This window comes from Gymnoscopelus braueri (assembly GCF_963280865.1).
Source record: "Gymnoscopelus braueri genome assembly, chromosome: 7".
Classification (NCBI taxonomy): Eukaryota; Metazoa; Chordata; class Actinopteri; order Myctophiformes; family Myctophidae; genus Gymnoscopelus; species Gymnoscopelus braueri.
In genome coordinates, this window is record NC_137608.1 from 42,452,979 (window position 1) to 42,477,372 (window position 24,394).

Sequence of the window (24,394 nt, forward strand, 5' to 3'; positions counted from 1 at the left end):
TCAAAGTGGCTGGGTAATGGAGTTGTCAACAAGGCCAGGTTTGTTGTGTAAAGGCTGCACTCCATACCTGAAGAGCATTCTTTACAATGACAAATATGTCAAATTATAGTGGATTATTCAAATAAATTGAATTTGCAGTCAATGCATTGTAATTCAACAAGATTTGTTCCAGAGATTTCTGTGCAATTGGCATTATTTTCTAGGGAAAATATATATTTTTAGTAAGGTAGGAAGGTACTGTAGGAACCCACTGAATAGAGTCAACACAAGGAAACAAAAAAAAAAGTTCAATATCTGACACGGCACTCAGGAATCTAGAGGAACGTGTACACAGACACATTGGTTAAGTGACAGGTACCATTTTCTTTCCTGTACACGTTAGCAGCTATATACAGAAGATCACAGACCATGGGGACAAGCCATGTTAGTCATATCTATGTACACGATGAGATCTCTCTGTTTCAGAGTTTATAGGTAAAGAATTTTCAAATTCCTTTGAAATCATTCAAGTTATTTATCTATATATACGTATATAAATATCATAATCAAGTTTGCACAAGAAACCTGTAAGAATGGTAAATGCATATCGACTTCCAGTTTTTATAACACAGCGTCATCAATTCATGCATAGAGGAACTAGACTGAGATTACAATGGCTACATAACAGTGTTACAGACCACGTCCATTGCGTGTATGTTGTGTCCATGAAATAGATTAAAAACACATCTGTTCTTAAAAAGTACTAAACTTAAACCTTGGTAGTGAGAAATCTTATATTTACTCTGGTCAATGAATCAAGTCATTATAGAGAAGCATCCAACAGAGACTTGATGGAGACACTTCACTCGGGTTTCATTGGCATCTAAAGAAATTGCACTATACCCTCCATTTCGTACACACCCATGCCCCACATGATGAGTCATAACTATCAATAGAGGATGCAACAGTCAATAGAGGATGCAACAGTCAATACAAACATTCAGTCAGACACCCAGGGTGTGTCATAGTATTCCTGACCTTAGTTTTACTTGATATGAATACTATTATTTATGAACAACAAAAATAGCCAATATACAAGCTCACACTGTGCGCTTGTAGATCTGCTATTTCTGAAACACTTGTGACTATTTTTGGCTATTTCTGACTATAGTGACATGTCCAAAATAGGGATGCCAAGTTGAAAATGGTTAGTGGGTGCAGTAAACAAAAAAACAAAAAATACAAGTTTTAAAAAATGTATATAAAAAAGAAAGAAGGCGTGACTGTATCGGGCACAAGGGAATGACGTCCTGTGTCACCGTGCGAATGGGAGGTGTTGGTCCCAGAGTTCAGTACTGTCCGAGAGAAGAGAAAGGCCAGTAGCCAATGTCCTTTTTCTGCCTTCTGCTCCTCCAATCCCGCATTTACATTACATCCCGTCTTGGCACACACTGCACTGATGTTGTTGGTGTGTGAGTACAGGTATATAAATTAGTGTGAGTACAGCTCATTGGGTAGGGCAAGTGTGTATAATGTGTATGTGTACGACGTGCATGTGGGATTATGTGTTGTGTCATGAATATCAGAATGTTACTTATGGAACCTCTGAAGATAAAGGGTAGAGTCGTCAAACAATGGGTTCTTCACCTCCATTTCCCCGGTCTGTAAATAAGACAGACATAAAGGAGTTGAGTACTGTCATAAGAAACTCTACAAACAACAATTCAAAGGAAGGAATTCATTCCAATAGGCATTAAATGTGAACTGAAATTCGAAATAATTTAACCACTTATACCTTTTATAATAAGATGACCAGAGTCCCCCAGAGGTCTTTACTAGGCCCCCTCCTCTACATTCTTGTAGTAACTTATTGGTAACATTACAAAACACCCCATCGACCAATCAGGGGTCATTTCTTCAAAGTTGCCTACTGCACCTTTCATACGAAGTGCAACAGTTACTCACGGGGGCAAGTCCAGGGCACTCGTACACTGTGAAATCTCCATCCTCATTCTCCTCATCTGATGTAGCCCCCGAGTCTGAAACCTTTGGCTCATCTCTTTGTCTGGAGAAGGACACACACAATCATGATATAACCAGCAGCAGGTATACTAATACTAATCTAACCAGAAAGGGGGAGGTGTCAGGGAGAGACCAGAGACCAGGTGGCAACAGACAAGCCAGAGACATGCCTGGAAGACATGAGCAGGTCTGGGTTCAGGAGGTTACTCACTTCTCCAGGGACAGCATCTGTTGTTTCTGGTGTTGGTAGTGGTACATCTGTGCACTGTGTGCCAGCTTCTTATCTCCAGGCTGTGGCACGTGATACAAATGTCAGTGGGCGTGAGAAAAGCTGTGGTATTCATCTAAAACCAGGCACGGCTATGCTGATGTTCACTGTGCATCAGACATCATGTGTTCATATCGCACATGCTGCACACATGAAATATTAACAATATGAACACACACACATATTTAAGGGATAATGCACTGGGGGCAGTTACCAGTACCATGTATCATTTCTCATGACTGATCTGCTCACAATGCTTTAGCTCGCTTATACCACAGCTCACTTGCAACGTCTCCATAAATGCCAAAAATATTTCTATATAGCAATGTTGCAAACTTAGCAATAGAAATGTCTAGTACGTCACAACATGTAGGTTGTCTTTTTAATTTATTCTCAGCAAAGTAAAATAAAGGTACTTCAACAAAACTAGAGTGTGACTTGGAGCTGATCTGCTTTTTATCCTCCGTCGAAGGGGAGTAACCGTTAATTCTAGCGATCATGTTCATACACTTGGTACAGTCAGCTACCTTACCCACGCTTCCAGTCTTTGTTCATGACTTTTAGCTTTAGGTTATTTATTTATTCTAATATGTAAAAGCTAGCAGTTAAAAAACGTCAAGATAGATGCTTCAACAATGCTTCAGTTCCAATCAACAACAATGTACAACATGTGGTTTACAAGGAATTAAAAAATGGGGCTGGGGGGGGGGTGAAGTGATGCCACTGTGGTGGTTATATACTACGTCAAACCCATCCATTTAAAATCACAGTGAGATCATACACCTACCACATTGTTGTCATAGGAATGGGCAGCCATCAGTCCATATGCAGGGTAATCCACCTTCTGAGCCAAACGAACACCCTTCTGCAATCTGAAACACAGAAGAGGAAGGCAGCACTTAAAGACATTTCCTATCAACCCCGAAATGAAACAGCAAGACTGCTAATGTTATCAGTAGCTGTGTGTGTGTGTCATGGAGAGTGCGAAGCGGTTATAATGGATAATCAAAGAATACAAGGAATTCACATTAAAAGAACTTACCTGAACCAACAGACTCCAGTGATGGTGACAGCTAGACAGGCCGCTGCGATGAACACGCTGCTCATGACTGAAAACAGGTACAAACCAAGAGTCAAAGGAAAGAGATGCAGTGCATATTTGACAGTGTCAAAAGGAGACATGATTCCTGGTTTAATAAAAGGTTGCAGTGATAAAAGGTTGCTGCAGAATGTTCAAAGATAGCTGTAGGCAGCGTAGTGCACCACAAGAGTTTCCTGGAGACCGCAATGGGAAAAGGTAGAAAAGCTTACACTGATCTAGTGAATAGTGCTGTATATAAGGAACAATGCAAGCATTCATGATTATTATAGAGTGTGGCAGGACTAATTGAAAGTAGAGCACTCTGTTCGTCACAGACCGTGAGTAATTTGGAGTTAGCTAATAAATCACATATACAATATGAGGGCGGCCGCAGCTTAGTGGGTAGAGAGAGGGTTCATCAGAAGGTCAGGCCCGGTCTATGGGCCGAAGTGTCCCTGAGCAAGATACTTAACCCCAGCTGCTCCCCCCAGAGCGCCCATCATAATCATCCGAGCAGCCATCAGCTTGGTGAAGCTGAAAACTGAGTTTTGCCCACAGGACTGACAAGGTATATTAGTTATATACCATATATATATACACTGTGTAAATAGGGCGATGCCCCTCCAAATATGCAATATCCCTTTCACCAATTGTACCGTTGTTGGAGTACCTGTTGCCAGAGTACTTAGTGCAGTACCCATTATAATGGTAGTTGGAGGCCAGTCTATGATGTTAGTACAACATAAGGTATCTCATATGGGCATAAAAAGGGACACAAACAGAAAGACAGTTCCATAAATATTTGGATGGTCAATTTCTGGACAACTGCTGGTAAGACCCAATTCCCACTGGCGACACACACGCCAAGTCTGAAGTTGATAGGTCGGACGGTTCTCGACTCGAGTTATGCGCAAGAAAGACAGACACACAAAACAGACCCCATTTGGATGACCAGTGAGTTTAGATATAATGTGAGTTTCAGATAAATAGGGCAATATACTGTATTGAAGACACTTACCAATGAAGACGTAATCATTGGCAGGGTGGGGAAGGGTCTTAGGGTTGCTGAGGCGGACCGCTGTGTGGTTTGTGGAGGTGGGTGGGGTGGTGGAGTTGGGCGGGGGACTCGGTGTGGTTGGTTTCTGTGCGGTCGATCTTTGGGTGGGGCTCGGTGCTATAGCCTCCTCCTTTTTGTGTTCAGGAACGTCCTGAGCAGGTGGCGCTAAGATGGGATACAAAAAGGTAACGGTGTCAGTGCCTGCTGGTATATGCATTACTGAAGACTGGATCTGTGTTTTACAAGAAACAATCTGCGCAAGCTCAAGCAGAACAATCACATTTAATTTAATACATTTGACACACGTCTTGTTGTTGTTGTCTGGTCACTTGTCAGTAATGGGTAATTATCCACCCCACCCATGCTGATGGGTAGATTGAGGACACTCCCCAGGAGATGAGTTCATCTTTGTCCCATTTCCTATGTAAGCGATGTGTGCATTCAGTTTCTGTTAAACCCTGAAGACTACATTGTCGAAATGTTGGTTTCCTGTACCTTTTAATAACATTTTGCATCGTGGGCTAAGAGTTGTGCGGCCTCATCCTTCTCAACTTTCTTTGTACTCTACCATACTAATGAATATACCAGCAGATAGCAATCGGGTACTACCTGCAATCATGCATTAATTCCCCCCATGGAGTACAAGTAATTAAATACACAATATACATGTATTAGTGGAAAGTGTATGTGTCTAATTTCATTTAAAGATCAAGCCTTAGTTTGCTATTTTGCTGTGTGGTATTACTATCACTATTGGAGTTGTGGTGGTTGGAAGGGTTGATGTCATTCTACTCACCCAGCTGTGGACATGCGCAACAGTCCACTATTAAAAATAGATCTCAGTTTATTCTGTCTTTCTCTATCTATGTAAGTGTACGTAACACTGTCCCCATATTTGTCCACCAGAGGATGTTGAAAATGCCAAAACCAACTACTGAAAAACTCATGACACCCCACATGAAAGGCGATGAGCCTCATCTATGCATACTATTGGTTACCTTGTTAAGAATAAAAATTATCTGAAACATTTATGGAAGACTTCGAACATCGGCAGTATCTTTTACTGTGCAGTAATACCTGGTATTCTGACTGTCTCTCGCTGTTCACCAATGATGGTGGAGAGAAAGTCTATTTCCTCATCCAGCTCCGGGTAGGTGGTCTCCTTGCCTGGAGAAATAGATAAAACAATATCAATCATAATTCACTTCCTTTTAAAACTATAGTGGATCCAGTCTGTAAAAGCATAAAAACATTTTACAGTAGTAAAGTTACCTACAATTGGACAACAAGTGCCTTATTTTTATACTTTACCATGAGTAAAATGTCATTAAAATATTTTGCAATGGTGCCAAACCAGGTCTGATGTTTAATATTAAAATGTTATATCATCCAATAAACTGACTCGATAACAGAGCCTGACTTGGGGAAATGAGAGTCACTTATCCTTTGATCCACATGGGAATACTGCCAAGCATTATCTGGTAAAAAAAAAAAAATCTAATAAAAAGTACACTGCTGCCCCCCTGTGGTAAGAGTAAATAACTGTAAATATGATGAAAAGCTTAGCAATCAGCATAATGCAGTACACTGCAACGCCTCTGTACCTCAGTGGGAGGCAGTGTGCAACTGTGCACGGTTCTTCACTGCAGATCAATACCAAGGCACGAGAGGCAGGCTGAGCAAGAGTGACAGCGTGTGCCTCTGTGTGTGTATGTAAATATATGTAAAGTACATTAGATAGAGTGCATGTTTGTTTGTTTGTTTGTTTGTTTGTTTGTTTGTTTGTTTGTTTGTTTGTTTGTTTGTTTGTTTGTGTGTGTGTGTGTGTGTGTGTGTGTGTGTGTGTGTGTGTGTGTGTGTGTGTGTGTGTGTGTGTGTCCAGGTGCACACATGTGATGGTTAAAGAGGCTGCAGGGAGCAAAACACTGACTGTGACTGTATGCAGTGCATTAGTTGTAGTAGGTAGACTGAGAGTGTGGTGCAGTGTGTATTTGTTTGTTTGAGTGTGTGCTTACTTAGGGAAATGCATACGGTTTAATTCCAGTGATTGAATCTGTATGGTGCAACGTGTGTATTTTGTGGCGTGTGTGTGTGTGTGTGTGTGTGTGTAGGGAGGGGGGGTGTGATTGAATGTGGTGCAGTGTGTGTGTGGGAGGATGGGTCAGCGCTCTGCTGTCACAGAGTGAGGCTCTGAGCGTGGGTGGAGGGCAATGAGCATGGAGAAAGAGAGGAGGATAGAGATTTTGTGTGCGTGTGTGTGTGAAGGAGAAGGAGAGCAAGAGAGGGAGAGAGAGAGACACACACACACGCAGAGAGAGCAGGGCAGAGTAAGAGAAAGACAGGAATGCAGACAGATGGGAATGAGATTGAGAGAAAGGGAGAGGAGAAAGAGAGGAGGAATACAGAGAGAAGGGCCAAGAGAGAAAGGGAAGGTACAACAGAAAGAGAGAGAGAGAGAGAGAGAGTGCACCTTCAGAAACATGAATGAAAGCATCACCACGGCAACAGAGAGAGTTGTAATCAGATACCGTATGTGGGAGAAGGGACCAAGCCAATGGTCAAACAGATTCCTCCGGCAGGGTTTTATCGGCTTAAAGCCTCTTTTCTTGGTAAACATGACCGCAGTTGGCTCTGTACTTGGTCCACGCTTTTTTCCCCCCTCTACACCAAATCTCTTCGCCGATCTACAAGCTCATAATGAAACGCCTTGAGAGCTTGCAGAACGGCCATTGTCGCCGAATGTTTGTTGACCCCAGGATAGGGACCCTACCGTTCAAGTGGTCGATAATACAGTCACACAGGATATATGCATACTACTATACAAGAAGCCTCCTGGAAAATGTAACCTATAGATTACACAGGTTCAATCCCTGCAACAACCAACATGCACCCCCATGTTGTGTGTGTCCATGAGCAAGACATATACAGTAGACCCCCGACATGTCCTTTTTTTAAATTCTGCTGTCTTTTACTTGGAGAAACATAATTTCGTTTTTTTCCTAACACTGCTTGCAGATGGAAAACAAATGACAAACAAAGCAATCTTGATTATGTCTGTACTGCAGTAATACTACTGACAGTCAGAGAACATACTACCATCTTCTAGTAGGTAGCCTCGCGTCAGCTATGGTGACGCATGGTGACTCACCAGGCTTTCCACTACGAGCAAATAGTACAGTGGTACGATATTACAATGATTGGTAAAAGGAAAACACAAAAAGCCCTAGGGGCTTGTTTCCATTGTGGTCCTGTAAAACTAAAATTGGGTTCCGGTGGTAGGTTCCGTTTGGCGTCGCATCGTTTTTGTTCCCAGCATAATGCAAATCAATTAGTTTAGTCTCGCTATTCGTGAATAGCGAGAAGAATAAGAATAAAAGATGGACATACCAAACGATTATTATACCAAAATAAACGAAATGATTATACCAAACAATTTTTTTTTTGAGGTGCACAGCGCTCTTGGGTTCCGCCGTGGGTTATGTCCGCTCTAGACCAGATCAGAAAACTGGAAAAAAAAGGAGTTGATCACAGGCTACCATCTAGGTAATATAAGTCAGGCAACAGAAACAAAATAACAGTGTATTAAAATGTATTCAAAACAATGATATTTGTTATAGCACTGTTTTTCTTTGCACTTGGCTTTTTTTTACTGTGTCATTTGTTGACTATGTTCATGCCATTTACTTGAAAATTGTGTCCCAAAGCTTCAATGCAAAAAATACCTGTCTTAGTGTACCATTCACGTGTCGTGCACACATACTGTAGGAGCCAACTGGTGCCCGAGCCTGCCTGATTGCCTTCATATGCCTAATTAAATGTTCTCATGCCAAACTGTACTGCAGTTGCTCTCTGCCCTGCTCTCATTCAATACAAAGGCTTGGCTATGGGTCGATTTGTTGGCGTTGTCCCATGTTATAACCTCCTTATAAGGCTGGTTTTAGGACATGCCTAGCATATCTATCCCAATGCATGTCACGTAGACAACATCCGTTGATAGGTGCCTGATAGGGCAGGAACTTTACCCCTGCGCCACCCGAGATCCTATAATAAAAAACAAAATGTTTACTGTTAATTTTAAGATGTTTTTTTTTTGTGAATGCTGGATTTATTAAAAAAAATCAGTGCGGAGAAAAACAAGTTGCGTGGCAACGTGCCTGCTCACATGTGGCAAGTACACGTAGCTAAAAGGAAGATGGAGAGAGAGACTGAGAAGAGAGAAGGATCTCTTACAATACGTCATTAGGCAGAGAAGAGGGTGGGTACTGGGTAGATGGAGGATACATTACATGGAAAGCTGGGGGAGGTTACATCAATAGAAGCTATACAGTATGTGCACACAAACCATACTACATCTATGAAATCTTGGGGTGTGAGCAGGTGACCAGAACCAGAACAAACCTGTGATTTATCTTTTGCATTTTCATATCCAGCAAGAAAGCTTCAGCTATGACTGTTCCCAAATACTCTCAGTCTTTACCTGACTGGCTACAGTGTTTTGCTCAAGGATTATTTGAATCCTCCCATGGCTGCTGCAGGTCATGGATGTGTGACCCTTCTGTTATGAGATTGGCACTTTTACATGAGCCCTCCCCACTATGTTCTAAATTGGGTTTCAAATCAAGACCGTACAATGTGTGTGTATAGGCATAAATGGTAAAAAAAAAAAAGAGAGCTGGGGAAAAAAGAGGCAAGGATGAGAGTTGGTGAGAAAGAGAAAGTTGAATAAGAAAATAGATAGTGGGCACTTGTGTCTCTTCTGCACCAGCCAAACATTTTACCTGTCCATCCATCAAGTCATTCGGTGAGTTATTTCCTCAGTCAGTCAGTCAAGAACGAATGGTAACCACTTTAACCCTGAGTCCCTACTTTGGGCATGTCATTTTGGTGCCAATTTTCGAGAATGTTTTAAAAACAGCTGGCAATTGTTTTGAAATAAAGACATAAATAAATATCATAACAATCATCGACAATAGGGCTTAAGTGGGGTCCCTTGGTAAATACATGCATAGAAGAATATCTTCAACTGCAGCTTAACACTTGCATGACTAATACTAGACCCTGCAGAGGAGGGCAGGAAGACAGACCCTCACAAATCCCAATAGACCCTAGAGTATCAATTCTATCAGTCAAGCAATAGATGCTTGGGGAAAAGAATTATGTTGCAAAACAGTTGACTCACATGCTATACACAGGGGAAGATAAAGCAATAGCCAGCACTCCGAAGTCCTTCTGGTACTTTTATTTCATATGCAGCACGGACAACAAGCCTTCTTGTCCAAATATGTGAACAGTGCCGATATGTATCACATTTGACTTGCCAATATCTTGTAGATATAGCACACTTATACTTTTTCCTTTCAATAAATAATTCGTATCAAATTCACAACAATAAAATATCAATGCACAATAAAGTGCGGGGTGCGTAATTATTGTGAATTCAATCTGAATAATCCTGTTTAACGACTACGCCACCTTTGGTAAAGAGGAAGGTCCCCTAAATACACACTTTTTCCCTTTTAGGCTTTCACAGGTTCGGGTTATACTGGTAAGTTTCGAATACTTTTCAGTTTGAGAACACAACACTTAGAAAAATCCCATGAGGAACTGACACAGAAACGGTTTGTATCAAAAAGGTAAGTACATTTTATTATAAAGCCTTCTTCTGGCTGGCTATTGCTTTATCTACTGTGAATCTTCGTGAGCCGTGCACCCGTAAACTGCATCAAATACTGAGAGTGCTCGTTGTTATTTTCTATTAATACACAGGGGAAGGACATGCACAGAAGAAATCCTTGCTGTCAGGCAAAAACTGTTCCTTTTTTATCATTAAAAAAAGTAAGAATGAAATAATAGATAATAATAGCAGATCTACAAGCTCACAACGTATCACGATGCAACACACTGAGCTTGTAGATCTACTATTTTCACTACTTTTGTGTGACACTCATGTATAATGAAGTAGGGCATTCATTTACACAAAAAAAAAACATTTGAAAGATGGAGAAATTGGAGATACAAGGTTTCTGCATGACAGCAACGAAAGAATGCGACAAGCGTTTTCAAGTACCCCTCAGCAAAACTACTTTTATTAAACGGATAGCTCCGTTGCTTAATTCTATTGATAAACAAACACCCGGACTGCATGCATCAGTATCACTGCGCCAACATCTTGTTTACAATATTCACCCTGCCAATCCACGGCCTCTGGTGGATTATTGCTTCATTTGCTTTCTTGAAAAGCTTGGTATGATGGGTTGTGTGAAAGTGTGGTGATTATTCTAGAGATGCAGGAATAATGTACATCTTTCTTTACATCTGTCTTCTGAGTGCCCCAACTCTGCCCCTTGCACTCTTTTACCCTTGGCTGCTTTGTAATGGTGGTGTCATGGCAGAATAATGACGAAAATGTAAATGATAGTAGAACATCTACAATAACGATAAAATGCAATTGGTGTTATTGGCTTTACATCCCTTTCCCATGTTGTGCTAATGTGAAAGCGCACTGCCAACATCTTACATAGAAGACAGATATTAATAATATTTTTGGGAGGACTCACCAGCATGAGTGGCATGTCTCCTCTTCACCACACAATTGCTGTGTGAGTTTTCTACCAGGGGACTGAGACAGGGGCCACAGTGTGAGTTGCCGGGCAGACAGAAGTGGCGCCCTGCCCGGGCACAGTCCAAACTCCGTGGGCATGTATGTGATCCTGTAGTAGAGGCAGACAGACATGAAAGACAGACATTAGAGCTCAGCTTGGAAAAGGACAATGCAGATTTGAAAGATACACAGGAGGAGGAGGAGGAATGAAACAAGGGAAATTAGTAAAAACCATGCAGGCGTACACACATATCCCACAGCGTTATAATATCACCTGTCAATTATGGACGACAATGAAAACATGATGACAATGATTTATGAATATATCATCCATCTCAAAGTCTGTGTAAGATTCCCCACAAGGAACTTCAACAATAACTGTATTAAAATGAGAAACACAGGTTGACAGCCAAATGAGCTCATAAATCTGGCTGGTATCTTGTAGGCTGCTGGAGGTGTGACTATGGCAACATAAAGAGTATGAGGAGAAAAACAGCCCAGAGGAAAATAAAATATGTGCTGCTAATCACAAACCAAAGATGCGTTATATTCAATGAACATCAGCATTCATTTCACAGCTTAATGCGAAAACCAATTAAATTTCCCAGCTATGTAGACATTAAACCAACATCCCCACATCTCTTTTTTGTTATTTCTTTGAAGGTGGTAGTCTATGTGTGTGTTTTGAAGGTCATAAATGACTACACAAGAAGTGTTCTACCACAGGTTTAGGCAATGTCCCTATGACATTTTTCTAGGGGATATTATATAGCAAAGAGATATTTTTCTAGCAGATTTTGTGATATATATATTTGTGACATATGTGTGAGATATAGCAGTGTGCAGTCGGGCAGTGGAAGAGAACTTTCCCATGGAGACTCGGAGTGTATGAGGGTTAGCTGGAGGGTGCTGAAAAGAGGTCTGTCAACAGGTCAAGTATGGACCTTTTTCACGGCAGCCATGTTGACATAAAAAGCTGTGGTATGTTATTTTTCTTGAAAATATTTCCCATGATAATACTAATTAAGGATCTGTTGCATTTAGTGAAGCAGAATCTTTCCAGTTCCAACACACACAATAGCAGCACCCTGACTCTGTTGGAACTGAAGCGAAAGCAAGGGGTGCTACTTTATTGTCAGGCTTATGTGAGGTTACTTAAAAGTGTTGTGAGTACAGTAGAGTTGCGTGTTGTGTGCTACATGCTACACGTGATGTATGTTGTTGTGTGCCAAAACGTCCTGAATGCTTATGTGATCTAATATCCTTGCATTAAGTCAAATACATTGCACGCTGAGGAAGACCCATTTGGTTGAAACGCGTCCATTGTTTCTGTCCGTGAGAGGTAAATGAAACCATGTGAAAAGGACATTCAATGTGTGTTGGCTATTTCCTCACTTTTTTAAGTCAAATACATGCCTGCTGTATTCTTTGTTTACATAATGGCAAACAAACAGGAGAAGGGTGCACACCAGTATTGACGAGGTGCTGCTAACCTTGGTAAATAAGTCTAAAAGTGAAGAAAAGGCCGCACACTCATAGCCACGATGCAGGATAATTTATTGATACCAACGTTTCGACCTGGAAAGGTCTTCTTCAGGGATGGTTTGTTTACATATTGACCTTTTAACGTCAACCTGGCAAGGGACTGCAGTTAAAATAGCCACATTTACATCACAGAATAGGGATTTATGTGCTTTGTCCCTGCTAAATAATGAATGACAAAACATGTTTCCACTGCTAATTTGGGGGTGTGGGGCTACCCATTTGTTTACATTTGAATCACTGATTGTTAGGTAATGCAAAAATTCAATACATTTAGATCAGTTTGACAGGAATGTATTGTACCTACCTGCTGTGCTTTAAAATGCTTTGTTTTAATTTTGTGGTGTCTTACTTACTGTGTGTGTGTGTGTGTGCGCGTGCGTGCGTGTGTCAGTGATATAAATGGGGGGAAAAATCGAAATAAATGCATTCCATTTATTACGATGAACTATTGTTATGTAGTTTGTTATATGTCACAGTCTTGGTCTTTTGGTTCCGCCAGTTTAATGCAAAACAGTGAAACTTTGTGAGCTGTAACACTGTCAATTACTTTACACTTTCCCCAAATAATCCATGCAGTTGCACACATTGTTTAATCTTTTGCATGGATTGAATGATTTGTTTGGATTCGCCTGAGTAGACAAGCTGAACACTTCTGACAAGGGCATTGCGTTGGGAATGGCTTAACATTTCCATGGATATTTGAAATGCTTATTTTTGCTTATCCTGCTGCCCAGACTCTGCACGTTAAGATGAAAGAAATGTATTAGACTAAAGCTATCAATATTACCCTTCTGCTTGTTCTACAGACTTCCTCTGTTCTCAGCTCTGCTATCTAAACCTAGGTACCGGTTGCCATAACGACTACCATGGCAACGGAAATATTTGTGACATCATCAGGGGGTGAGTCACTGCATGGATGCTGGGTCTCTTTTGGTCTCCTGGACTGCTATATAAAACACCAATAAGTCATAGACAAATAGGAGGGAATGAGAGAGAAGTGGAAGATTATAAGGTATGGTGGTAAATGGTAATACAATAAAATGCCCACTAGTAGACTATAGCTAAAAATTATAACAATAAGACTTATGATCATGCATTAAGAGGACCAACAACAGTCACATTCTTGTATGTATTTACGACTGATGCATGCTCTATATCTGGCCTTCATTTTGGCTGTTTGATTTCATCCCTTATTGAACATGACAGAAGGATTACTGGGATACCATTGATGTGGGTTAATTGCCCATTTCTGCTCGTGCCTGTGTCAGATTTGCACAGCACACATCTCCCCATGATGGCCATGCATTAACAAAACTGCATTAAAAAAAACTAAGGCTTCTTTCTTAATGCCCAATTAGGCCGGTTTGATGATATATAAAATTTGCACCTAACCTATTATACTTTGCAATAACTTCCAAGGTTAAAGATGTAGGAATCCTAGTTAGATTAATCAAACTTCCTGGCATGCAGTACTATTATTGTAGTTTCCTCAAAAGACAGCTGAAAGTCCATTTAGAACTACAGTGGCAAATCTATGCAAAGTTTTACTACCACAACGAGGAGGAGGCAAAGTACTTGTACAATACCATCAACTGTTCCGCTAAACCACAATGGAATCGATAGCATCCTGTGGTTCTGGAGTGAAGCAGCTAAACTGTGTGAGGTTCTTACTTGATAGAGCCAACTAGAACATTGCAAATACAGGTTTCAGAACACTCTAGTGAATGCACAAACCACTAAACCATGGGATTTAAAATGCACATTAGTATTCAATGTTTTTGCATTTTAAAGGTTTCATGACGTTCAGTTTTACCACACATTAAAAGTCTTTGTCATGGTCCTTCAAACGTGTATAGAAAGTGTTAACAAAAAATTCCACTCCATTGATCCATGGCAGGTGTTTTTCTCTCACATTTCTAAAGCCTTTTCAACTGCAATGAAAAAATAAATCTTTGCCTGCGGGTGTCGCTGGTGAGGGATTTTGCCTGTCAATCATCGCCTCTGCTCCGCCCCCCCCAAAGGAAAGGATAGGGGAGGGGAGGGGCGAGGAGGAGAGTGGGCGGGATCAATCGACTGTGACCTCACTGCCGAAGGGCCAAGTTCAGATTACTTTTCAGCCTAATTATTCAGAAAACCCCAAACCACAGAAAATCCACTGAATGTTCAAAGTTCTGATTTTTTAGGTGTAATTGAGGTCATAAAACCTAGCCTGGTAAACACCCCCTCCCTCCGGAAATCTCATGCATTGCATTGCATTTGGTTTCAGGAAGGAGGGTCTGGGATTGCTCACAGAGTAAAGCTGCCCGAACCGCTGCGCATACGAACCAATCAGCGGCTGCTAGGGGCGGGATCATCCAATCACCTGCCTAGTAACTTGAAAAAATGAAACTCCGTCTGTCATCGATTCTGCGCCCGAAGTCTCAGATGCAAGTACGCTGTGAAACAAAATGTGTGTCGCAAGCTTCTTCCATTTGACGGAGTGAGGTTACATAAAACCCCCCAAAAAACATAAAAAATAAAAAAAGTGAAAATGAATGTCATAGAACCTTTAATGGAAATTAGCATGAGGTTTAGGCCTGCAGCTATCAATTATTTTCTTAGCAATTATTATATTGATTACATTTTCAATCAATGGATTAATTTTATTTCAACAATTCGACTAACCACTTAAGTGTTATTTTATACTTTGTCGCAGAACAGTGTTATGTAAAAATAGTGAAAATGGCACAAGCTCACAAAGCATCGTATTGCTATTATCACTAAGACGGACTTATATTATTATTTGTTGCCTATAAGGACATGCCCAAAATAGGGATAGATTATTCATTGATTATTTTATTCTTTAAAGATTTATTTTTGGGATTTTTATGCCTTTATTGATAGTATAGTATGTTGACAGGAAATGGGGAAAGAGAGATGGGGAGTGACACGCAGCGAAGGCCGTCGGGATCGGCACTCGAACCCGCAATGCGCTGTCAGGCTACATTGAGCCTAGGTGCCCGGACTGCTACGCCAGCGGTCCGGGCCATCGGTTATGTTATTGAATAATTTATTAAATTGATTAGTTTGTAATATTAATATTGATTACTGAGGTTATCAAAGTAAAAAAAACAGACTGTAGCATTTGGAACTTAGGTGAAAACACCCAGAACATTTATTCTAACATGTCACTGTCAACAGATTAACATTCAGCAGGATTTTAATATAAGGTACATTCCCACAGTGAGCTTCTCTCCCCTCTAATTCCACAGTTTCCTAGCAACTACTTTGTCCTGTGTTTAATCAAAAAAACATGTGAAAGAGAAAAATACATGTCTCCACTCTCGCTTTCCTCTTTCACTGCATCTCAAGGCTACTTCTCTCAATGCGTGTCAAGTGCGCCATGTTCCATGTCAAAATTAATACACAATTTCTTAAAATATAGGCAGGATTATAATTACATACCAGATCTTATAGTGTCTGGACAATATGAATGCCAATTATACCATAATACTCTTCCCCACGGCCACAAGTATTACAAGTGAAATGACAGAGGTCAAAAGAGCAGCACAAATAATAATTAGTACACTAACCAGCTGAAAACAGTTCTGCTTCTTTGTCGCCAATGTATAAAGTCAGCAGCAATAAAAACATGAAGAAAATCACATATCTCAATAATAACATTATTCACAAAATGTTGTATATATACGAACCACATTAACTGCTGCACCAAGTACGACCAGAGAAAGCTGCATTACCATTGACTTTAGCGTTATATAATATTAGCTACTCTTAGTTGTTACCATTCCACTTTCTTTGGCCAGAGATGCCATGGTGCAGCACTTAACGTGGTATATACTGTATAGACAATGCTGTGAATAAAGTTGTTTTATTCAGAAAATAAAACTAAAACAAATCTTAACGTGTTTTAATTTACACCCTCATTTTTGCACTTTAAATCAAATAAACACTCCCAATTTTACTTACTAGGATGATAGTAAAGAAACATTCTGTACATGGAGTAGAGAAACATTCTGTACATGGAAGAATAATTCTAGAACACTAGCAGACTTCTACTCCAGGACTAATTCAAATCTCACTCAAACTAAGTGTGCATCCACGTATTTCCAATTCCAGGATGGTGAGTCTGTCTCTTAAAATAGAGGGTCTGGAGAAATTTCAGACTTGAAAATAGAGTCCCTATTTAAGGAACTGCCAGAAATCATGAATCAAGGGAGATCATTATTCATTACTAATATTCTGTCCGCGTCAGCCTCCATTATGTTATAATGATAATGCACTGGGTGAAGCGGGGAGGAGGCGTCACATCTGCTTTATCCCCGGATCATTTTCAGAGCTTCCGTGCTACAGACTATATGACGAAGCATCAACAGTCTGGCTCATACCCAGACTTGTTAAATGACACTCTTCAACCATACCAATAATTGTATGATCAAATAAATCAATAAGAAGAGAGAAAAAAATTGTTACCTTTGAACTCTCAAAAGAGGTTCACTGACATAAAAGCTTTACATTTGAACCAGCATAGATTTTTCAAAGGCTCAAAAGAGCAATTAGAGTGGGTAAAGGGCAGCACTATGAGTCATGTTTAGAAAGAACCTACACATTGGAGAGCGATAATAGAATAAAATAATAGAAGGATAAAAGCTTAGGAAGAAGGGACATTTTACCTGAAAGAGACAAGCAAGAAACCACTCTTCTTCCACAACATGAGATATTTTTAAACTAAAATGGTTATATGAAATTCTAGGAGTTTAGCATAGCTGGCCTGCCACTGTACGTACAGTATATGCCAAATGCAGGCACATGCTCACTGTCCAGCCTTCCATAGACAAAATAAACAGATAAACAACCAAAAGTTGGGTTGAAAATTATACCACACCACGGTATTATACAGTGACACTAATAATAACCTTCAATTTTAGCCGCACTAATGAGAGTGCAGATGAGGAAGACCAAAACACTGTGTTATGGTTGGTTATAAGATACATGGCCTCTGGGAGCTGTCAGCAATGCTTTAATCTGGTTTGTGCATTAAAAACAAACTGTGAAGGAACGACTTGGGACTGTACGCATCCCAATCACATTAAATAAAAAACTGAAGCAAAAACAAAATGCACAAGGCCTTTTTGAGAAACTTTCATTTTGCTCCTTTGGCCATGAAGGGCATCTTCTCAGGGACATTCACCACAGGCGGACATATGGAAAGATAGTCAGCAGTGTCATGCTCTCCGAGAACTGCTTGTGGTTGGGGCTTAACAGCCTGTGCATCTGCCGCAGGCTTAGGGCTCTGACCTCACAGGCAGAGAGAACATGACCGCTAATAGGTGACACCTTTGAGTACAGAGGCGTAAAAATGTGAGCAGAAGAAGATAGGTCTTCATCCTGAAGTAATGAAAGCTGTCAACCAGTAGTCCTTCACTTCAGTTCATTCATTGCAAATTACACCGTGATGACTCATCATGGTGTAATTTGCAATGTTAAACCCACAATCAATCCTCCAGTTCAAGGCAACACAGAAAGGGGGGAACTTTTTTCTTATTTCCACACAACTCCTTTATGCTATATTAATGACATAGTTAAATATTGAAAAGGGGTGGATTTCCCCTTTAAGACCTATATATTTCGTCATATAAGACAAATCAAAGTTCACAACGTGCCACATATTTTTACTATATTTCAATTTTTAATATTATAAATACAAAAATGGCCAAAATGTTCAAAACATTTTAAATTTTTTAACATTTGCAAAACCTTTTGACATTTTGAATTTTATTGAAAATTTGCCCAACATATGGATCTCAGAATGAATGTGGTTAAACCACAAACCAGCACCAAACCTATATATTAAATGGATTCATTTTAGAAGAGACCAGTCTCAGAAGGCATCAGGACACATTGGTGCAAGACAGTTGATTTGTCTCTAGAGCTAGAGAGGAGTGCTCACTGCAGAAAACAACAAGTCATCTAATCTGTTACTGAGACAGAAATAAACAAATTATGAATGGGTTTAATATAAATTCTAAATGTCCGAACAATTGCTTTGAGCAACATGCCTGTCTGTTTACTGCAGCTGTTATTTACATCTTCTAAAACACCTTGGCAGCTAGCTAACCTTTTCAATTATTCACAACAAGTCAATCCTAACAAGACACCTACCATTCATCTTACTTCCAATTAACGTCCCTGGTTTTACTGGAAGAAAAGCAATATCAAATGCAGCTCTAATATCTTTTGTTAGCTTTAGTCTCTTCATTCCTGGAGAGCCCGTCTGGGAAGCTGAAGGTCACAGGTTCGATTCCAGGTGTCCCTGAGCAAGACACTTAACATCTAACCGCTCCCTGAGCACCGTACTTAAGGCTGCTCAGTGCTCCTAGTAGTTGGGTAATAGGATGGGTAAATGCAGAGGACAAATTTCACATACAGGTATGTGCAAATATACCGTGATAAAACCCCTGACATCCCAAAGAGTGGGGACCAAATTAAAATTAATTATATTAATATAACTTATTTCCTCTGGTTTACATTATTATAGCATTAAAATTGCGTATATAGTAAAAATAGCAAAGGAACATTTGCTTTGTGACATCTTGGGTGGGTGCTGTGCACTGACAATAGCAGATTTAGAAGTTCATAATGCGTCACAGCGACGGCTATTTTCAGTTTGCGACACTCACAAACGACTAACTCAGACTTACGAGTGAGGGGGCTGGAGGGTACGGTAGCAATGAATGGGTCAAGATCTACTGTCACAGTAGTACACTCATCCATATAAACCACTGGCGTCATAATGCAATTCTTTACTAAATGTGTTCCAAAACCAAATACTCCCAACAGACTACAGTACATCAGTTTCACATGCTTCAAATCTAGTTTTTTTTTTCTCTCCAGCTGAAACAATACATTTAAAAAGAGCCTCAAACTAGCTTAAAGTTAAATGAATATAGAAATGCTATAAAAAGAAATTGCCCCGAGGCCTCAAAAGACAGAACACCTATGGTACTGTATGAGCAAAGGGAGTCCGACATTAGTCTGTATATCCTGAAGTTTTGTTGATTTAAGCATTTTCTCCCATTTGATCCATTTCTAAAATGATTTAAAAGAACACAGGAGTCCTTGTGTTCAATGGACTTGAAAGGTCTACATGTGGCTGTGAGAATAAAGTGGTCAAATCAGAACTCCAAGTACCAATTGCAATACCTACTGCGGCAAACTGCACATCTGGCACAGAGATAAAATCTCTCAAACATGAGACCGACTTCTTTAGAAACGTTGCTATATGGTTATGGATGAAAGCACAGTGCAGCATGAAGCTTGTTGTGCCTTAAAGCTGGAATCTGTAACTTTCATGTCCTACCCAAGATTCAACCCCTGTTACCCAGGTCCCCTCTCCTGTGCAAGTGCTGACATGTCTATCACTGAGCTAACAGTCCTGCTTGCTCAGTGGACACATTTAATTTGGACCTTCAGGCAGTATCGCTTGACAACCAGTAGTGGTCCTACCCAAACACAGAATGTCTAAATGTCTCAATAGAAGAGCAGCCTGGAGATCAAATACAACCACCACAGTGGTGTTAGACATTGTATTAACATAATCTACCATACGGATTGGTCAAAATAACGAGTTAACTGCTACAACACCTGAATGTCCCCACGGGGATCAGTAAATGTCAATCTATCTATCTGCCCATCTAAATTAAAGATAGGCCTTAAGCAGTGATCAATAGGATCTGGCTTTTAAATATCCTGAAATTTCTCCTCAAGCAAGGATTGAAGAGGCTGACATATAGGCTTCTTGTTTGGCATTTCTCCTTGGGTGAGAGAGCAGAGACCGGACCTGCACTAAAGCCATCCAATTCACAGAGATAACCTAATTAGGGCCAGTGTTGTGTGGAGCAGCTGCAAGGCAACACTTCTATACCGTACTTCACAGGGTGCAGACAGCCTGCTGGTTTATCTCTGGTCAACTCTGTCCACATACAATAACAGGTGCTACTCTTGCTCACAGCAAAAACTATTCAAAAACGGCCTATTGTAAAGATCAAAATAGAGCCATTGACAAATTAAAAATACAATTTGCATTACTTTTGTGTGTGTATGTGTGTGTGTGTGTGTGTGTGTGTGTGTGTGTGTTGCGCTCATCATTTTCATCTAGGTATTTATTTGCTTATAGTACTAGTTTACTAGCTTGAGACCTAGGTAAATGTAAAATTTAAAGCTTGGACATCCGTTGAAGCCGCAATCCATAACTTGTTTGTGTGACTAAAATTGCATGCAACCCCTACATTACTATAACTGCAGTGATGGCAGTAAGCTACTGTTTAATTTCAAACAAGAGATAAAGCACTTGGGCAGTAGGCACGTTGACCTGCAGATAAAGCTTTTATTCAGGAAAATTCATATCCCTTCATATCCTTTTGAAATTCAGTTCTAAGCATTTAAGCTCTCCCTTGACTTACAGTTTCTGCAGTTTAACAGGTAGACTCATCATAAATATGTGGTAAATTCATTGTCATTTAGGTCCTATCCACATTGTTCATTGAGAAAGAAAGAAAAAAAGAGACCTATTTAAATGATGTGGTTCTTCAACTGATGAGGACATCACCACACCTAGACTCAACTCTCCCTTCTGGCTTCCCAATAACAGACATGTCACTCCGTCTGTCTTCCTCATCTCTTTATCAAGTGCTTCTCTACCATACAGTACATGTTCATTCAAGGGACACAGGAATATGTGTTACAGTCAGGTCGTGTGGCTCTGACCCCTGAAATGTTCCCCCTAAACTCCCACATCAGTAAATCCCAGATGTCCTTTAACATGGGCACTATCACTATGCCGCTGCCACGGTATGGGCTGTAATGTGCCTGACGAGTCTCGTCGCACACACGCACGAGAAATAGGCTAATCAACGTTTCTGAATGACAGCGAAGGGCAACAGAGATGAGATAAGAACAACATTCGCGTGACGCAGAACAAAGGTGTGGAGATCATGGAGATGCACAGACAACAAACAAACGCTGCTTTATAGGTCTACAGAGGCTGGAGATGAGACTGACTGATGTTCCCTTTTGGGTTTGACTGATATGAAAACTACATTATAACCTGGTGATATGTGAGGAATATAACAGCAAGCAGATTCGTCTTTCACATGGCTCATGCATTGTTTTTTATAGTGGACTACAAAATAGGACATGCTTACACTGCAAAAATATAATGTGTGTTAATTGAGTGTACAAATTACACTCTTAAATTAACATCCAGGAGTTTACAGTGTAATGACATGATGACGGCACACGTTGTGCTTTGAATTTACTGGAGAGGTTTCATAATATATAATAATTGCAATCCGTTTTCTCCGTACAGCTTTAATTGTCTTCTCGATGCTGCTCTGAATGTGAATTGTTATTGCAGTTTGTCTGTTGCCCAGAATAGCTTTGTGACGTGTAACTAACAGCGTGCTATTGGACACTGACAGAGCGGCCTCCTCAGACCTGACAGAGAGGGAATGTGCCTATGTACGTGTTGCTGATGGTAACCAGTTTCCACTCCATACCTCTGTTTGGATAAGCGAGAAACTGATAGGATTATCCCCATCACTAGACACATCTACCTCAGTGTTTATTGCGTCCATTTCCTGCAGCATAATGTCTTGCCCTCACAGCCCTAGTTTCCTATGCGTTTGTGACATGCTGTCCAGACAAAGCTTAATTAAGAGCCATATACGTCACAATTTATCAGGTCACCCCCAGTCAGATCCCACACCAACAGCATCAGTCCAGTCAGTAGCACAGCCTGGTTGTGCAAGCCACGCTGGCATATGTGTCACCCAAGGTACTGTGACAACAGTGGTATGAACAGTGTTCATGTGTATACTAGTCACACAATACATTTATAAAAAAGCTTTCACAGCTCTGTGTGTGTGGATTATATTAATTTGGGTGGAAAACTATAGCCCAACAACTCATCAGTGAAAACAAAATGTATGTTTGATAAATTTTATTTGAAAAGAAACATTCGTGCAAAGACGCAACTCAATGAAAATGTTTGTGTTCATTATTGATTTGATTATCTTTCTTGACAACAATTGGGAGGGGGCTTCAATGAAGCCTAAAGCCATCCTATCAGCCAGGGAAGCAGCAGGTGCATTGGATAAGCTTAAAACACACAAAGCAGAGGCTGAAGTAGATACACATAGCTTACATTTCAAATACAGAAAATGGCAAGTAATAATAATAGCCTACATGTACAGTTATTTTGTTAGTTCAGTATGTCCATGTGTAAGGCATGTAGAATGAGTCTGAATGAGGATGGGAAATGGCATCATCAGCATGTATGTGTGTCATAAATAAAGACCACATTTTCAGCCTCATCTTCTCTAGGGCAGTGGTTCTCAAACTTTTTAGCTCAAGACCCAAAAGAGAAATTAGATGTTCGCCCAGGGACCCAAGCTAGTGAAAATAGCAGATCTACAAGCTCACATGCCACACGTTGTGAGCTTGTAGATTGGCTATTTTCATTTACATTTGTTTTCGAATGTATGACATTTCTTAGATTTTTGGTATTTATTTATTAAATTATTTTTGAAACGTTTTAAATCTATTCAAATAATTAAAGACTAAAATGTAGGAAATTAAAAATATATATATATATAAAAAGGGGATATTTACTTGCAACCCATTAAAATGTGTCTGAGATGCACAAATGGGTCCCGGACCCATTGTTTGGGAACCAGCGCTCTGGGCAGCAGAAACCAGTGACAAGTGTCCTTGTCCTTATCTTACCTGTCAAGCAGGTGCTCGCCATGACAAGGGTCGCCAGGACTGCAGCCTGGGTGAGCAGCGCGGCCCGCGGCCGCTTCCACACTCCTCTTCCCTGGGAGGACAGCATGGCGGAGGAGCGGAGGAGCGCTCCTTACGACAGATGGAGAGACGTGCGGGGGTCGGGGATGACCATTCCCCTGTCCCCTTGTACGGGGGAAAGGCTCCGAAACAAACGCTGTCAGAACGCACAGATGTTGAATGAAACGACGCCGTCAGTGGGTGTAAACATAACGGACAGCCATTGCTGCAGCTCCTCTGTATTTGGTGCAGGATTCAGGATGTTGCCACCATATGGCTTGGTGCTGGTGGTGGGTGAACTGAAGGTGGTTGTAGTTCCACTGCTGACTGTGCTGAGCTGAGGAGTCAGATAGAGGAACGTAGAGCGTGTCGTCATGACGCTGATTTAATCACCCACGTAGCCTCGAGCCTTCTAGCCTAGTCGGTGCCCTGAAACATGACTGTCATACAAGCGTCATGTGAACCACGGCTAAGTCGGTAACAGGATAGGTGGGCACCAAGGAAGATTTTCCAAAATGTTAAAAAATTAAATATTTGGAAAATGTAAATCCCTACTCTCCTTCAAAACCGCTCTAAAGGAGCACTTACAGGCGGCTGCAATTCGAAACTGGCCCCTATAAAAGTCAAAGCCTAGTCCCCCCCCGCCCCCCCTCGAACTGTTTACTTAACATATTTGTTTTTGTTTTCTAACTGTTTATATGATGTTTTGCATAGTAGGGTATATTTGTCTGTCTGTCATTAAATGTTTCGATGGATTGAGTACAAGGACCCCAATGGAAACAAGACATAGGCTTTCTTGGGTTTAAAATCCATCTTAACAGACCTTGAACTGTACTTTCCTGTATTCTTTTTTTTTTGCAAACTGCTAATAAAGTATTCAATCAATCAAACAATAAAGTACTTAAACATTCGACAATTAAATATTTCTACAATTGCTACAAAATCTGTATATATCCAGTAATTTTGGGGCATAGACAAGAAGTTGAAGGTTAAAATTAAGTC

At 40.5% G+C, this 24,394-nt stretch overlaps 1 protein-coding gene across 1 annotated transcript; it reads right to left on the reverse strand.

The window, feature by feature from the left end:
- Positions 1-424: 424 nt before the first annotated feature.
- Positions 425-23,441, reverse strand: npdc1b (neural proliferation, differentiation and control, 1b; the record flags this gene model as incomplete). The annotated part of the gene is made up of 9 exons (XM_080433620.1): positions 425-1,641; positions 1,945-2,044; positions 2,213-2,292; positions 3,057-3,141; positions 3,312-3,378; positions 4,369-4,572; positions 5,485-5,574; positions 10,965-11,117; positions 23,336-23,441. 9 exons carry the CDS (start codon positions 23,439-23,441, stop codon positions 1,570-1,572), a joined length of 957 nt encoding a protein of 318 aa, XP_080289746.1. The 3' UTR covers positions 425-1,569.
- Between the last annotated feature and the right edge of the window lie 953 nt (positions 23,442-24,394).